The sequence below is a fragment of the Leptodactylus fuscus genome, chromosome 2, assembly GCF_031893055.1.
Source record: "Leptodactylus fuscus isolate aLepFus1 chromosome 2, aLepFus1.hap2, whole genome shotgun sequence".
In the NCBI taxonomy this organism is placed as follows: Eukaryota; Metazoa; Chordata; class Amphibia; order Anura; family Leptodactylidae; genus Leptodactylus; species Leptodactylus fuscus.
Window position 1 is genome coordinate 157,529,208 of NC_134266.1, and position 17,978 is coordinate 157,547,185.

The 17,978-nt window shown below is 41.0% G+C and overlaps 1 protein-coding gene across 3 annotated transcripts in view; it reads left to right on the forward strand.

Annotated features, from left to right (window-relative positions):
* NF1 (neurofibromin 1) overlaps nucleotides 1–14,930 on the forward strand; it is a 151,261-nt gene extending 136,331 nt beyond the window's left edge. For 2 of the 3 annotated variants that reach the window (XM_075264847.1, XM_075264848.1), the window contains exon 57: nucleotides 10,488–14,930. In XM_075264847.1, coding sequence (XP_075120948.1) covers nucleotides 10,488–10,630 — 143 coding nt within the window. In that variant the 3' untranslated portion in view covers nucleotides 10,631–14,930. Of the gene's footprint in view, nucleotides 1–165; nucleotides 220–10,487 lie in introns of all 3 variants that reach the window. The other variant, XM_075264846.1, reaches the window with a different exon arrangement.
* The last annotated feature ends 3,048 nt before the right edge of the window (nucleotides 14,931–17,978 follow it).

Here is a 17,978-nt window from a genome sequence, read left to right on the forward strand (position 1 = left end):
TTTAATACTGCCTGGGAACATTTGATTTCCTTCTTCCAGTTATACAGGTTATTGATGATATTGTTTAGTTTCATCCATTTGTCTTTTTAGTTTTTTTTTTCACCGTTATTCATGTTCTTTCTTTCTTTTATATTTTCACTTCCCTATCATTCTGTGTCTGTGAAGCTTCTCTGCCTTGCTCTAAATCCGCAGTTTTCATGCAGCCACTCCCTCATCAAGGTACTTCCTTTCCACCTATATGCACGAGTTCATGGTCATGTGTAAAGGCTTTGAGCGCTTGGCATGAGCAGTTGTGTACTAACGTTATAACACCCAGGAGCAGTGCATATTGATGGCTTTTATGTGAGAGTTTAAAGATTATGGTGCTTAGGTGTACAAAGGTTTCTAAACCAGACCTCTGGTTTATTTAATGGAACCTTTGCCATATTAAGCGAAGGGCACTGTGCTGCAGGTTACATGAGTAAATCCATGGAAGACACGTTGAATATTGTTCCAAGGTTTTGCCAGATCTTGCTTTTTATTTTGTCAGATACCAGAATCCATAAGTTTCAATACACTTTTTATATATATGAGAGAGCATGTAGTCTCTTAGATATAGATGTATAGATACCAAAGCAATATTGGACATGGCATTGCTCATTCTCTATATTGGCCATACCTGGCTATTTTCTGGATCAGCCATTACCCTGTGATCTACACCTTATTAACCTGATGAAAGGTAGTCACGCTTGAAATGTTGCTTCAGTAACTATACTGTACATCTATATCTAAGAGACTCAATGCTCTCTCTCAAAAAAAAAACCTGCTGCCACTTAAGAAGTGTTACCAGATCCACTAAAATACTACATTAATGACTCCAGTCATGTTTCAAAAAAAAGCTCTATGCTCAATTAAACACAAAAAAACTTTTAGAAAGTACTGGTCAGAATATAAGTCAGGTGATTCGATGCATGTGTTTCACTGCCAAGCCTGTGTGGTGGAGAAAATGTTCGCATGCTCATCTCACTGTCAAGAACATCCCCCTTTGTTGAAGACATTGGCGCTGGTACTGCTAAAATTTCACATGCATGACTGGCGGAGAGAAAACAGCTGCATAACGCATGCATGAGATCTCAGCTGCACTGGCAGTGACTTCTCCAACAAAAGGGGCTGTCAGTCACCGTGAGTTGGGCAGACAAAAGCAGGGACTCCTTCAGCCGGTCTTAGTAGTTACATGCCAACATGACTCGAGGTACCTGAGCAGGACTTTTAAAAAAGTTTTATATAAAAACTGGACACTTTAGATTTCTACCGTAAACATGATTGAATGACTGTGATGTAACCTACAACACCATGTCCTTGGTTAAGTATGGCAAAAATTGTAGTTGCCTTTTAATATTCTCTATTTTAGGCAGTGTTTTAGCTTTATTTCCTAGAACAAAGCTGTTGCTGCTGTTGTCACTCCTGATAACTTAATGGTTAGCACTGCCGCTTTGCAGCATTGAGATTCCTGAGTTACAATTTGGCCAAGAACAATATCTGCGTTAAGTTTAATTGTTCGCACTGTTTCGGCTTATTCCAGGTACCCTGGTTTCCTCTCAACAGTAGTTTAATTTGCAGTTTAGATTGTAAGCCCAGTGGGGACAGGGAACACTGAGAGCGATGACAACCTAATCTAAATGTGCACATAAGTCAGTCCTTCCACAAATGTTACACAAACCGTTTTCTGACATTGACATCCTAATGTCAAGACACATGTATGAAATAGTCTCATATGCAGCTGCATCCTCCATCTTCATACTCTGATCCCAGAAGTTTAAACTCATACCTTTCTCTCTCTCTCTCCCTCCCTCTCTAAGCTTTTCTAGGATAACCTGTATCTCTGTTTTGTAAGAAACATTAGACAACTTAAGCTGTAGCAGGATAATGCTGAATGATAAATTTGACATGTCTTCAGACTGATTAGTCTAACGTTACACCACCTATTAGTTAGCTTATTTTGTGACAAAAGGAAAAAAAACAAAACATGTCCACCAGTTCAAGTTCTTAGCATATTAATAGGTGCTGCCCAACTGATTTTGGCACATAAATACAACACAAGCATAGCACACCACGAGCGGTGAATCCAATATAAACTATGTAATCACTCTGAAATAGTAAGGCCCTCACTGACAAAGACCATATACCAACAATAATACACAAGTCTGGAGAAAACCAGAAAAGTAGAGCACTCAGCATAAATAATGTCACATAGAACATCAGAAATATTAAAACATACAATGTTATTAGGTTATACACTATTAAAGAGGACCTTTCATAAGATTGGGCACATGCAGTTTTATATACTGCTGGAAAGCTGACAGTGCGCTGAATTCAGTGCACTATCGGCTTTCCCGATCTGTGCCCCAGGTAAAGCATTATCGGTCCCGTTACCGTAGCGCTTCACAGTCAGAATGGCGTTTCTGACAGTTAGCCAGGGACGCCCTTCTGCCCAGCAGTGCCTATCGCGCTGCACAGAGTGAGCAGGGAGGAACGCCCCCTCCCTCTGCTCACACAGCTCGTCCATAGACGAGTATAATCAGGAGGGGAGGGAGCGTTCCTCCCCGCTCACACTGTACAGCGCGATAGGCGCTGCTGGGAAGAAGGGCGTCCCTGGCTGTCAGAAACGCCCTCCTGACTGTAAAGCGCTACAGTACCGGGACCGATAGCGCTTTACCCGGGGCACAGATCACTGAATTCAGCGCACTGTCAGCTTTCCAGCAGTATATAGAACTGCCTGTGCCCAATCTTATGAAAGGTCCTCTTTACAATGGTAATCCATCTTGTCTTCCTCTGGAGAAGGGCCTTTTTGATTTTACCACCTTGTGAAACTAAATGTACATGTTCAATACCTTGTACCCCAAGTCATCTTGAAATGCAGTTCTGGCATTCTTTAAAATGCTGGGGGATTATGTTGTTACCTTTTAAGTTACAAAGTAGAGATGAGCGAGTACTGTTCGGATCAGCCGACCCGAACAGCACGCTCGCATAGAAATGAATGGACACAGTACACAGTACAGCGCGATAGGCGCTGCTGGGCAGAAGGGCGTCCTTGGCTAACTGTCAGAAACGCCCTTCTGACACTAAAGCGCTACAGTACTGGGACCGATAGCGCTTTACACCGGGCACAGATCGGGAAAGCCGATAGTGCGCTGAATTCAGCGCACTGTCAGCTTTCCAGCAGTATATAGAACTGCATGTGCCCGATTTGATGAAAGGTCCTCTTTAAAAACATACACAAAACACATAGGATGTACCATAATACTGTATACAGAGAGCAGTCAGCTCAAGCAGAGCCTATCAGTAAGTCACCACAGCAAAAAAAAAATCATAACCCAGAGGTAAGTATACAACTGTGAGTAATAGTAAATGCAAAGAGTATATGTGTGCTACTAGAAAAGTCATAAGGCAGCCTAATCCCCTATGCCAGAGTTAAATGATTCCCATGAATGATTCTCATAGTCAGAGGTAGTGTATAACATATATCAAGCAGTGGTGTAACTACCGTGGTAGCAGCAGTAGCAGCTGCCACAGGGCCCGGGACATTAGGGGCCCGGTGGCAGCCGCTACCACTGCGTTTTTTGGGTTTTTTTTAATAGGCCGTTACCGGCTGGAGTTACTCCAGCCGGTAACGGGCCCTATATACTTACCGATCCTGGCAGGGGCCGGGATCGGTAAGTGACACTGCGGGCCCCACAAGCACTATTATACTCGGGGGTCTTTTCGGACCCCCGAGTATAATGATCAGAAGTGCAGGAGAGGTAACTGAACATAAAAAACTGTGTTACTTACCTCTCCAGGCTCCGCGCAGGCTTCAGCCTACTTGTGTGACGTCTCAGACGTCACATGATCGGGGCCTGCGTCCTTATGCGTCGCGACGCAGGCTCCCGGTCACATGACGTCCCTGACGTCATTGAAGATGGCCGCCAGCGGGGAGTCGGGAGACAGGTAAGTTACAGTGTTTTGTTTTTTTTATGTTGTTCTTCCCCCGGGTCTCCGATTATTATACCCTGGGGTCTGAAAAGACCCCAGAGTATAATAATTGTTAATGGGTGTCCACAACGGGGCATAATAGTGGGTGAAGGGGCCACAATGGGGGATAATACTGTGTGCAGGCGCCACTATGGGATATAATAATGTGTGCAGGGGCCACTATGGGGTATAATACTGTGTGCAGGGGCCACTATGGGGTATAATACTGTGTGCAGGGGCCACTATGGGGTATAATACTGTGTGCAGGGGCCACTATGGGGTATAATACTGTGTGCAGGGGCCACTATGGGGTATAATACTGTGTGCAGGGGCCACTATGGGGTATAATACTGTGTGCAGGGGCCACTATGGGGTATAATACTGTGTGCAGGGGCCACTATGGGGTATAATAATGTGTGCAGGGGCCACTATGGGGTATAATACTGTGTGCAGGGGCCACTATGGGGTATAATACTGTGTGCAGGGGCCACTATGGGGTATAATACTGTGTGCAGGGGCCACTATGGGGTATAATACTGTGTGCAGGGGCCACTATGGGGTATAATACTGTGTGCAGGGGCCACTATGGGGTATAATAATGTGTGCAGGGGCCACTATGGGGTATAATACTGTGTGCAGGGGCCACTATGGGGTATAATACTGTGTGCAGGGGCCACTATGGGGTATAATACTGTGTGCAGGGGCCACTATGGGGTATAATACTGTGTGTGCAGGGGCCACTATGGGGTATAATACTGTGTGTGCAGGGGCCACTATGGGGTATAATACTGTGTGCAGGGGCCACTATGGGGTATAATAATGTGTGCAGGGGCCACTATGGAGCATAATAGTGTGCGTAGGAATGCGGGGGGTGGGGTCGTGCGGGGTTTTCGGCGTTGGTCGGGGTTTTCGATGTCAGCGGGAGGGGGGGGGGGGGGGCATGTCAAAGGTTTGCCACGGGGCCCCGCCATTCCTAGTTACGCCACTGATATCAAGTCTGTGTTCGGCTGTATCCAAAACAATATGGACACCAGGGGGAAAAGCATATGTATCTGAATAGCATGAAAAACCCTAAGCTAGCGGCTGGAAACCACAGAAAACCATGGTGGATAAAGGTCTTATCTTACTCATGTTGTGATGGCGGCCTGGTGACAGGATCAGTCACCTCTTTGCATTTGAGGCGGATTCCGCGTCAAAATCCGCTGCCAAGTTGCCCCATGTGAACTAGCCCTAAGGAAGAAAAATACTGAGCATACCTTTGCTCCATTGGTATCAATATAAGTATCATCTTATCCTGCATAAAAAGGCACCATAAGCAGCTCCATACATGGCAACACAATTTTTAAACAAAAAATTTTGCAAAACTTTTCACGTTTTAAAAGGAAAACATTACAAATACTATATAAAATTTGGTATTGCCGTGATTGTACTGACCCACAGAATACAAGTAAATGTGTCATATTAAACCACATAGTAAACGCTGTAAAAATTAAACCCATATGAAGTTGCCTCAAATAGGGTTTTTTTCCCCCAATTTCACTTCATTCAAAATTTTTTCCCAGTACATCATACAGGATATTGAACGTTGCCATTACAAAGTACAATTTATCCTATAAACAATAAGCCATCATGTGACTCTGTGGACCGAGAAAAAATAATTATCGCTCTTGGAAGTTGGAGAGGAAAAAAACCCAGATACCTATAGAGTCTTTAAGGGGATAAATTACTGATATAACTATGACACCTAGTGGCAACTGAAGTTTACTACATAATTTGCCTAAATTATATAAACAGAGTTGGTGTCAGCACCCAGCAAATTCAGGCAAGTGCTGATTGATCTTCCCCACAAAGTCTTACATTACAGCTAAAAATGACTGACTGTAGCGGCTGACTACTTTTGGTGGAAGGCCCTGCAATGCTAGGCAGCCTGTAATTTATATAACAATGCAATGCATTAGCATGTCACACGATTGTATTAGTGATCATACCGCCTGCGGTTTAAGGCCTCCCCTAGGGGGTCTATAAATAAGATTTTTTTTTTTTTTTTTTTTATGTTTAAATCAGACTTAAAACAATGTTTTTGTTTATCTTCGGCTGTTAGGTGAACAAAGTTTTCCAGTTGGTGTTAATAGTGTCCATTTTGTGTTATTGTATGGACAACAGTTGCTCTGTTTATAACATAAGAGGTATAACTAGGAGTTGATATGCACCGTAAGGGGTTGTCTGAAATGAAATGAAAGGATTGGCCATAAATATCAGATCATGGGAATGGGGTTGTCAGTCACCTATCGGCTCGATCAGCTGTATGGAACTACTTACCGCGTCCATCCTATACAGTGACGGCACATGCTGTAAAGTGGATGGAGCTTTCTGCTTCTGGAGTTGTATAGTATATTGGAAGGGCTCCGCTGATAAATCTTTGGTCCTTCACCAGTCCAGATGAAGCTATACACTTGGTCTTTTCTCAGATGTTTGTTTGCTATTTTACAGTTGTAATGGATAGGGGAGGGAGCACACTGCTCCTTTATTGTGCAAGCCCAACAGCCTGAGAGAGAAAAGTAAAAGGTGCTGCAGCCATAATTGGACTAGTAGCAGCAGAAAAACTGATAGGACACCATGTATGGCTTATACAGCCAGAAAACAGATTGCCTAGCAAGGCCCTGCAGATTATTCCATTTCATAAAAACTCAAGTACCCTTTAAATGTTGAAGGTTCTGTTATCTTTGAACTTAGATTGTGGTCCTGTCAATGATCCACTGCCACAATGTCTAGCTGTTACACCTGTTTTCTTATTAACATGTAATAACTCTTTTTAAAAACTTGCTGTCAAGAAAATTTCCGAAGAATGGAAAGACAAATGGTAGTGTGAACCTAGCATAAGGTCCCACATTGTGAAACGCAGCTAATAGAATGTGCTGCAGAAAAAAATGTTTTTGCTGCAGTTTCTCTTTCCGTATTAAATCTTTAGGTAAAACACAAGTTGTTTTTTTTCCTCCACAGTGTATGGATTAGCCAGAATCTCATGCAGATGAGCATTTCAGCTCAGAAGGTGTGTGGCTGTCTGCCTGAGTGTCTATGGCTGCTTTCAGACAGAGTAACACTCCCCTCATTCTGATACGTAAACACTTGTCAGAGTGAGCGCAGTAAAACAGAATCCCATTGACTTCAATGGGTGCCGGCTTATGCGCGCTACCCGTTGAACTCAATGGGAGGCTTTTTTTTTTTTTTTCCTATTGCTTTGTGTGATACGCGCGTATGCCGGCACCCATTGAAGTCAATGGGATTCCGTTTTACTGCGCCCACTCTGACAAGTGTTTACATGTCAGAATGAGCGGAGTGTTACTCTGTGTGAAACCAGCCTGTGTTTGTCCTCGGTCTCCACCCAATAACATACAGATTTGAAAACCAGCGCTCTTGGGCACGGCTATACTCCGCGTGCTCCAAACAACTCATTTGCATATGGATTAAATGTTGATTTTCTCGGCAGCAAGATTGAACTTTGACAAAAAAAAAAGTATGTTGAATATGTCACCACCCACCCCTGTAATAGAGCTCAGCCTACTGTTTGTTTTTTTTTTGTTTTGTTTGTTTTTTAATACTTTTGTTGCCATGCAGTGATGCAACTCTTGGCTTTGGCTCAACATCTGCAACAACTACTGGCTTTTCTATAATGTGGCCTCAGCCCGTATTGTACCTAGTCGGATTTCCCAAATACCGTATATACTCGAGTATAAGCCGAATTTTTAAGCTCAGTTTTTGTGCTGGAAAAGCTCCCCTTGGCTTATACTCGAGTCAGCAAAAAAAAATATATATATATATTTTTTTCTTTTTTTGGAGGGAGGGTCTATGGCCAGCCACAATATTAATGTATAGAATCTCCCATAAAATGGTGCAAAAAAAAAAAAAAAAAGTTTGAAAAAAAAATAAAAAAAATAAAAGTTGTAAATCCCTCCTTTCCCTAGAATACATACAAAAGTAGAAAATTACTGTGAAACACATAGACATTAGGTATTCCTGTGTCTGACAGTGCCCGGTCTACTGAATATAGGGTATCTGCAGTGCTCCTGTTCCATCGGGAAGGGGTTAATAGGAGCACTGCAGATACCCTATATTCAGCCAGGCTGAATTCCAAGTGGGGGAAGAAAAAACAGTCCTCAGTCTCAGGGAAGGGGCAGACAGACAACCAAAACACCCCCTCCCCTTTCCCAGCAACTACTGCACCCAAAAACTCAGACCATTTTAATTTTTGAAATTTTCCAGTAGCTGCTGCATTTCCCCCCCTCGGCTTATACTCGAGTCAATAAGTTTTCCCAGTTTTTTTGTGGTAAAATTAGGGGCCTCGGCTTATATTTGGGTCGGCTTATACTCGAGTATATACGGTATTTGAATTAAATCGAGCAATTTTCTATTCCAGTGAAGCACAATTCTTATTTTCACCAGACTCCTGATAATAGTCTTGCCTTGGAGTCTGATATATTCCACGCGAATGTTCTCCTCCTACTGCAAGCCGTCTACAGTTTCTTCACTGTAGTCAGTATTTGGGTGGCAAGACTAGGAGGTCTTCATCAAATATTTCTGACTCTTTCTCACTTTGCCATCTCGCTGAACTTTTACGTTCTTTAACCCCTTCCCGACATGCGCCGTAATAGTACGGCGCGTGTCGGGTCTGTAACTATGGCGACCACCCGGGAGCCGGGCGGCCGTCATAGCCGCCGGGTGTCTACTGCTTTAAGCAGTAGACAACCGGCTCTCATGCCTCCGATCGGTCCCCGGACCGATCGGAGGCATTAACCCCTCCGGCGCTGCTGTCAAAGGCGCCGGAGGCGCCATTTTCCCGGCGGCGCATGGGCGCCGTCATTTTGACAGGGATCGCCGGCTCCTGGAGCATGCTCCAGGGCCGACGTCACGTTGCCATGACAGCTGGGAGCCTTGTTAAAGGCTCCCAGCCGGTCTGCAAATTCTCTCTTTTGCAGGCTGGTGTATACAGCCTGCAAAAGAGATGATGATTTTTTGCAATGCATTAGCATTGTAATGCATTGCATTAGTGATCAGACCCCCTGGGGTTCAACACCCCTAGGGGGTCTAATAAATGCAAAAAAAAAAAAAAGTAAAAAAAAATATAAAAAAATATAAAAAGTATTAAAAGTTCAAATCACCCCCCTTTCCCTAGAACAAATATAAAAGTAGTTAAAAACTGTGAAACATATACGTTAGGTATCCCCGCGTCCGAAATCGCCCGCTCTACAAATCTATAAAAATATTTTTCCTGTTCGGTAAACGCCGTAGCGGGAAAAATAGTCAAAAGTGCCAAACCGCCGTTTTTTCACTGTTTTAATTCTGATAAAAATTTGAATAAAAAGTGATCAAAGCAATAACATTTCCCCGAAAATGGTAGAACTAAAAAGTACACCCGGCCCCGCAAAAAAAGACGCCCTATTCATCCCCGTACACCTATGTATAAAAAAGTTACGGCCGTCGGAATATGGCGACTTTTAGAAAAAAAAATTTTTAACACCGTTTTGGAATTTTTTTTAGGGGTCAAAATGTAAATAAAACCATATAAATTTGGTATCCCTGGAACCGTACCGAAACACAGAATATAGGGGACATGTCATTTTGGCTGCACAGTGAACGCCGTGAAACCAAAGCCCGTAAGAAAGTCGCAGAAATGCATTTTTTCTTCAAATCTACCCTATTCTGAATTTTTTTCCTGCTTCCCAGTACATTATATAGAATAATTAATGGTGGCATTATGAAGAAAAAATTGTCCCGCAAAAATTAAGACCTCATATGACTCTGGGAGCGGAGAAATAAAAAAGTTATGGGGTTTAGAAGGAGGGGAGTCAAAAACGAAAATCAAAAAATGCCATCGGCGGGAAGGGGTTAAGCAAAATCGAGGTAATTGAGATTAAAATTGAGAATCTTCCACAAGCTCGAAAATTTTTTGCCAAAATCGTCCAACCATTGTCCAGAAATTGGCAGTCGACATGCACGTACTCTGCTTGGAATGCTTCAAAATTTACTATGAAATTAATATTGAAAGTGAACCGGTGTGTTTTTTTTATAGCTATCATGTAAGTGCATGAATTCTGGGGTCATTTATTTTGCCTCCTGTGTTGCAGTACACATGTTCCACTCCTATTTGCCATAAAACACATTATGTAATGACTATAGCATTTATTATGCAAAATACACTACTACAATATTTCCATAATTTACAAGGTTTACTACAGATTGTGGAGTATTTCAGAATGCCTTCACCCTCCAAACTTGGCAGGATGCTGACTTGACGTCTCAATCTTTGGGGTTCTAAAGAATTCTTAGAATAAACATCACATTATGTGTATTTAAAGTTACTTTCTAGGTTTGCAGTAGGTTTAATATTTTAAAAAAATAATCTCTTCCCAGATTTTTATTTTTGTGATCACTTCACTATACATCTGAATACTTGACGCAAAGTATTAAGTTTATCTTCTCTGTCCCGTTTTCTGCCTCAGGAATTGACAAGGAGAACGTGGAACTGTCCCCCACCACGGGCCACTCAAACAGTGGTAGAACGCGCCATGGTTCAGCGAGCCAAGTGCAAAAGCAGAGAAGTGCTGGCAGCTTCAAACGTCACAGCATCAAAAAGATTGTGTGAAGATTTTTTTAATTACCCTTTTTATTTATTTACAGTTCCTTTTCTAAAACAGACTTACCTAAGCGGTTGGCCCTCCAGTGGCCCTGCGCACAATATGATGCTGCACTTAATTTTTTTAATGTTCCCATGCAGTCAGCCATGTCGCCAGAAGATCAACACATTGAAAACATTGCTTGAACTCAACGCCATTTGGTTTCCTTAGTTTTTTTTTTTTTTTTTTTCTTTTTCCCGTTCTTTCCATTCTTAAAGGGAACCGTGGTCACAAGCATATCAACTTGTGAATTTCAAAATGAAGGATTTTGTAATTTTGATAATGGTGGCCCAGCCTTTACTGCATTAACTGTTCAGACATTAGTGGCATTTTCATGCGTCTTTTTGCCTTGTCTTTTTTTTTCTATTACTGTTTGTGTTTGTTTTGCATTTATCAAATTGTTAAAGCTAATCCTTTCTAGTGGCTTTGGTGGGAAAACAACTTATTTAAATCCCCCTACCCTTTAAAATCAATTTTAGCTGTGGATTTTTTTTTACCTATTTGCATAAAATTAATGTCCCGGTCGGGATTTTTTTTATTTTCTTTTTTTTTGTAACGGTACTTTATAGCAAATATGAGTCAGTGTGTTTAAGGGGCCACCATACCAATTAGATTTCTGGGTACTTGCAATAAATTTGTCAAATTAATTATATTTTTATTCCTATAAAAATATATAGATCTATATTCCAAACGTCGTTGTTTGCGCTGTTCAAGTATTGACGCATTTCTTTCATCTTAATGCACCAGTGATTTCTGTCCTTAAAATGCACTATTTCTAAAAGGCAGAATGTATTCTGAACTAGAATAATTTGAAATGTTGTGTAAATATGTTTGTATTAATTTGACAAAAAAAACTGTGTCATTTTCAAGGTAAAATTGTGGTAAGTAAATTGCTTGCATCTGAGTAGTATAAGGGCTTTAACTCCTTTCTGCTTGACGATCATTTCCTTAACCCTTCCAGAGAGAGGTGTTAAAAGAATTCTTGCACTTGGGGGCATAGCCTTTGCGAAAGAGATATGCCCTCACTATAATTGGGGCATAAATTGCAATGGAAAAAATTTAACTTTTACCCTTTGGTCTGGTGCAATGTTAAAATAAGAATTAAAAAAAAAAAAAAAAATGATTATAAATACTGACGCCTTGTTGAGGTCGGAATGAATCGGTACATATAAACTGACAGAATCCTCCGAGCTGTGTCTTGGGAGGAGCTGCATCATGAAAACCTTGATGCACTTCAACCGTTTTCATGGAGCAATCACATATTATATTATGTAGAAACCTGATAGATAAATGCTATTTAAAATCCTCATGTTTCTTCCTGATCTATAGAATGACAAATCTGCTGCAAATATTTATAGTACTGATGCTGATTTTCTGAGGCGACATGAAATATCCAGTAGTTATCCCATACGACAGCCCCTGTTTACTAAAGAAGCCAATTTATCTGCCCCCCATAATCAGAATAATGGCCAGGTTTTTTTTGTTTGTATCATATCTGATTTGGATTGGTATGGGGTCATGCTAGTTAAACTGAACACATGTTCTCTCACTGTGACATATTAATTCTGGATTAGCGTGTAGTATTTACAGCGACTAATCGTTTGATACTGTCTTGCAAACAACATGCACCACTACATCAAAATAGAGGCGAACGCTATTTACCAGACCTATGGGCACTGTATTGTTGTACACATCAATGTGAGGCGATTGCAGAACAGGGCTTGAGACACTTGTCCAGTATATTCTTAACTCAGAGGAAAATTATCCTTTTTGACAATTCTGAGCAAAAGGGAATGACATCTAGGTGCTTGCTTTTAGGGCTCAAATATATTAACTGCTGAACATATGTATAAATGAAACACAAAATGACATGATGCTCTTCTACAACTTAGACCTTGGTCTGAGGACCAAGAATGGCTTTAAGATAAGATACAAGTATAATTCTATGTAATAAGACTATATAGTGGTTTAAGTGTATTTCAGTAAATCAAACTCCACAGCTAAACTACTATAACAATGGTACAAATATGTGTTGGGATTTAATAAATATAGCACATAATCTGCATTTATTCACATTATAAAGCGTAATTCACCAATGTAAATAAACTTTATCCTGTTTTTATTTTACCCTGCAGATTTAGTGTTTTTGTTTTTTGTTTTTTGTTGTTTAATTTTATTTACAGTCCTGGAAAAAAAAAACTGTGGACAGAAACCTCTTATGCAAACAGTCTGCCAAAATCCCATTGTACTTCAGTTTAGCGATCTCACAAATTGGGGTGTTCTTGAGAGGGTCACGACTGTCCTGTGAGCTGGATGACACAAATGTACATTTGACTTTGTGTTTACGTGTTACGGGGAGATGGTTCTGAATGGGCCCAATGAAACCGGAAAGAACTGAATATGCACAACAGAGATAGAATAGTACTGCCTTCCATACTCTTATTATCCGATTATGACCTCTACTATTACTGAATGAACATGCTTAGACAAAGTTTTACTGAGCAGTCTTTTATTCCACAACTACAGCCACCTCACGTGGTAGGCTACGGCCATGTGACATTCCCAACAAGGCCACTTACGCATCCTATAGGTGTAGCTGACAGCTTTTTTAGAAAACGGCTCCTGACTAAAAAGCAAACCTGTCTGATTCATGTTTTTCCCCTTTTTATTTTTCATTCACTTATAGGGAATTGCACGCTTTTCTAATATACATGTGTTTAGAAATGCTCTTGGTGCAGTGGAGACCCCTATTATTGACCATACCAGTCCATTGTAAACATGGCGTCTGTCCATGTGACAGCATTCAATTCACTATCCTGGTATGTATGAGGTTGAACAGTAGATTCTGGGGTAGAACATGTCCAGTATTCCTATGTGTAGCATCATGTCTGTTGAGAAACAGCTCATGCATTATTGGGTCCCCTCTGTTTGTTTTTTTGTATACAGTTAACTTTATTAACAACATGACAACATTACTTAGAGAAGGTAGCCATGTAAATACACACAGCATCAATAACCACAATATAAGTTTGTTTCCACCATAAGTTCTATGTAGCTATACTACAGATGTGTCCTTTGTTCTGTCATGTATCCCGGTGTCACGTGACAAATTCTAAGTCTTCTTCAGATAGCCTGTGGATGTATTACACAGGACTGAATGGTTCATGGACTGTACCACTATGCAGGTAGGGGTTAACTGCACAGATATAAAAATCTACATGAACAAAACTCTAAATACATATATATTAGATGTGGATTCTTACTGTCCAAAAAAATTGTGGAATACCCCCTCTAAAAGAATAGTCTAATTGTTTATTCCTCTTTAGCCCCCTTTTTACGCCTTCATCCACTACTAGTATTTGAATCCATTTTGTGCATGCGAAGCTTACAGCGTGCGCCCTGAACAGATACTCGGTGGTTGTTGTCACATTAGTGGATCCCTGGGGGTGGATAAGGAGTTTGTCTAGTTGGGGAACATCTCTGTGGCAACTCCAAAAAAAGAACTTGCATAAAAAATAGGATTTGGCAAAAGCAAAATATAAACCACACTTCCCCCCCCCCATTAGTCAGGTGTAGGCTTATTCCTGGTTCATCTCTGATGTGTATATTTGGTTCAAAATCTGTTTGTAGTTACCGTCTTGGATATTGTCCAGATCTCCCAATGCTGGGTGTGGGCAGCCTGTAGGTTTTTAGGAACGTCCCCTCCTGTTAAGCATGTAGTATCCAATGTTATGCAACCGACTTTTCCACAAAAAGTCACTTTTAAGTGTTAGCAACATTACTTTTTTTAATGCAGTACATCCATCTGTAAATATTTTTTGTGTAAAATTTGACAGAAAAGTATATTTACTACACTGTAAATACATGTGACAATATATTGTATTATTTTGCTTTTTTGTAAAGCAGTTAGTTGCTGTACATGTATAACATACAGAATTTGATTATTCTAGTGTTAGTAATTGTTAACTCTCTCCTTCCTGCTGTTGAGTATGTCATTTAAATGAAAAAAAAAATGATGCTGTGTACTACAAACTCACTGTGTATGATATATTCTTTCCTTTCAGGCCATACAATTTCAACTGTTCCTTTACTCACTATCCTGTTAATATTGTAAGCAAGTGTATGCCAGCAGGAATTAAACTGCCACCGCCAGCCAAACTGGCACCTAGATACAATTAGCAGATATGATTTATCATAACTGTTCTCTACCCAATGTTCCCTCATGTATGTATATCCCCCTTTTTGAAGTAAAATGTAAATTCAACCTGCTTTCATGTGTCTGTGTTTTCATTACTTTTAGGCTTTACTTATGCTACCTTTTTATCCTTAATCTTCCAATGACCTACCATTGGGTCCAATAGGTTTCAGAAACAGTACGAAACTAAACCATGCTGTCAGTGTGAATAATGCTTTGCTAGGCATCACATTGTTCAGGGTATATGTTTGATTACCGAAAAACTGGTATTCAGGTCAATACAGCAACAGATCCATTCACTTTAAGGGGTCAAACAGAATAGTTTATCAGAGATTTTTTTTTTGGTGAGGGGGGGGCTGATTTAACTGTGAATATAATTGGTTAATCAAAGCTATAGCCTATAAGGGGCAAGAACTTAGGACTGTACTATAAATAAAATCATGTCAGGGGGTTGAGCCCTGGACAGTATCTTTATTGACCATGTGTGTGTTGCTTCTCCCTAGACCAGAGGGTGAGAGAAATTTTCTAACCATAATTTGTATCCCACAGACAAAATTTGAAGTTCCCAATGCTTTGGGACTTGTCCTAAATTCTGCAGCAACACATCCTTCAATAGTTTGCACTCCTCTGATTATGATTCAAAGGCAGTTTGATTTATTTTTTTTTTAATCTAGTTCCCACTTTCTGAACAATTAGTGCAGTGTTGTTACCGGATATGCGAATTAGACTCTCTACTGTCAAATGGGTGGTATCATACAGAAGCAGGCAAGGAGGACGTGGTTTTGATCTCTGACACTGACCGTCAGAGTTCAGAAAAATGTCCCTTACCTCTAGCCCAAAAACCATCCACTTGACAGTAGAGAGCCTAATTAGCATATTGAGCACCAAGACTAACTATACTGCACTTATTAGAAGATGAAATGAGCTGAAAATAAGGAGGTGGAAAGGTCCTCTTTAAAGAAGAAAAAAAAAAAAAAAAAGTCCCAGGACATATAATTATGTATAGGGATGGCACCCTCTCAGAAGTGCAATTGTGATGCGGTGTCAGCTGTATACTACTAATGGTCAGACCTTTAGTAGGGTCCATTCACACGGAGGAAAATGGTGAAGAATTCGGTGTAGAATTTCAGCGCTGAAAAAAAGCCTCCCATTGACTTCAATGGGAGGCTTTTTTTCAGTGCTGAAATTCCACAGCAAATTCCTCACTATTTTCCTCCATGTGAATGCACCCTAAGAACTGAGCACCAATCGCAGGTGCTATCCCTTTAGGGTGCATTCACACGGAGGAACATGGTGAGGAATTTGCTGTGGAATTTTCCATGTGAGAAAAAAAAAAGCTTACCACTGAAGCTAGCAGATCCCATTGAAATCAATGGGAGGCTTTTTTTTCCACGTGGAAAATTCCACACCAAATTCCTCACCATTTTCCTCCATGTGAATACACCCTTAGGGTGCATGCACACTGAGTAACGCCGGGCGTGTATGAGAGCCGTACACGCCGGCGTTACAGCAGACTGCCGAACACTTCCCATTCACTTCAATGGGAGCGCTCGTAAACGCCGCTGTTACGAGCGCTCCCATTGAAGTGAATGGGAAGTGTTCGGCAGCCCTGCTGTAACGCCGGCGTGTACGGCTCTCATACACGCCCGGCGTTACGTAGTGTGCATGCACCCTTAGATTGCTGAAGTCTATCATGACCATGGCATCAAGAGAGTTTCCCCTAACAACCTGGTAACTCACCACCCTCCCCTCACTGACTGCGAGAATAAAGACAATTACTCTTACCGGTAATCTGTTTTCCCCCGACTTCCACAACGGCAGTATAGCTGGAGGAATCCCCACCCTCCGGGACAGGAAATGACACCATTCAAATAGATCCCTCCTTCAACCACCTCCAGTTGTTACCAGAGTACCTCTTCACTCAAGCACAATCACAAAATATTTATACAACAATAAACTGGCTGGGACAGCATATATAAACACTGTCACCTAGGTCAACATATGGGTCGTGTAAATTAACCCCCTGCCGTTGTGGAAAGTCAAGGGAAAACAGATTACCGGTGAGAGTAATTGTCTTTATTACCCCGACTTCCACAACGGCAGTATAGCTGGAGATATACCAGAGTAATCTCGGGGGGACAACAGCCGAGAGGACCTTGCATCCAAAGGCCAAATCTATATTAGAGACTACATCTAGTTTGTAATGCCTCAAAAAGGTGTCAGGATTAGACCAGGTAGCTGCCTTGCAGATCTGTTCAACCGAAGCATGAGCCGACTTGGCCCAAGAGGTGGCAATAACACGAGTAAAATGGGCCCTAAGACCCTCCGGGGTGGCCAAGTCCTTGGCTTCATAAGCCAAAGAAATGGCCTTAACAATCCACCCTGCAATAGATATCTTGCTGGCTGCTAAGCTCTTATTTTTTCCCTGAAACTGAACAAACAGGCATTCTGACTTTCTGAAATCCGCTGATCTGTCTAAATAGGAGAGTAGACAGCGCCTGATATCTAAGTTGTGAAACCTAGCTTACTTCTCAGATTTAGGATTCTGACAGAAAGATGGTAAGACAAGCTCCTGAGAACACTGGAATCTGGAAAATGCTTTGGGAAGGAAGAAGGGTTGGTGTTTTAACAAAATCCTATCCTCTAATATAACAAGGTACGGAGGCTGACAAGAGCCTGCAACACCCCCACTCTCCTAGTTATGGTAATAGCGACCAAAATCGCTATCTTAATGGTTAACAAGTTAATTGGAATATAAAAAAAAAATAATTTCTGGAGTCTTCAGTAGTTGATACTTTTTTTTTTTTTTTAATGGCTAACTAAAAATGAAGACATATTGCAAACTTTCGGGAATACTAAAAAAAAAGTCCCTTCATCAAGCTGGTATAACAATATCTGAAGGCAAGCACATTTATACAGGAATAGTGTTAGATGCACAATTGATGGAAAGCAGTACATGCAAATAAACAGTTCAAAAAAACCATATACTGTATATCAGTTCATATACAGTACAGACCAAAAGTTTGGACACACCTTCTCATTGAAAGAGTTTTCTGTATTTTCATTACGATTGAAATTGTAGATTCACACTGAAGGCATCAAAACTATGAATGAACATATGG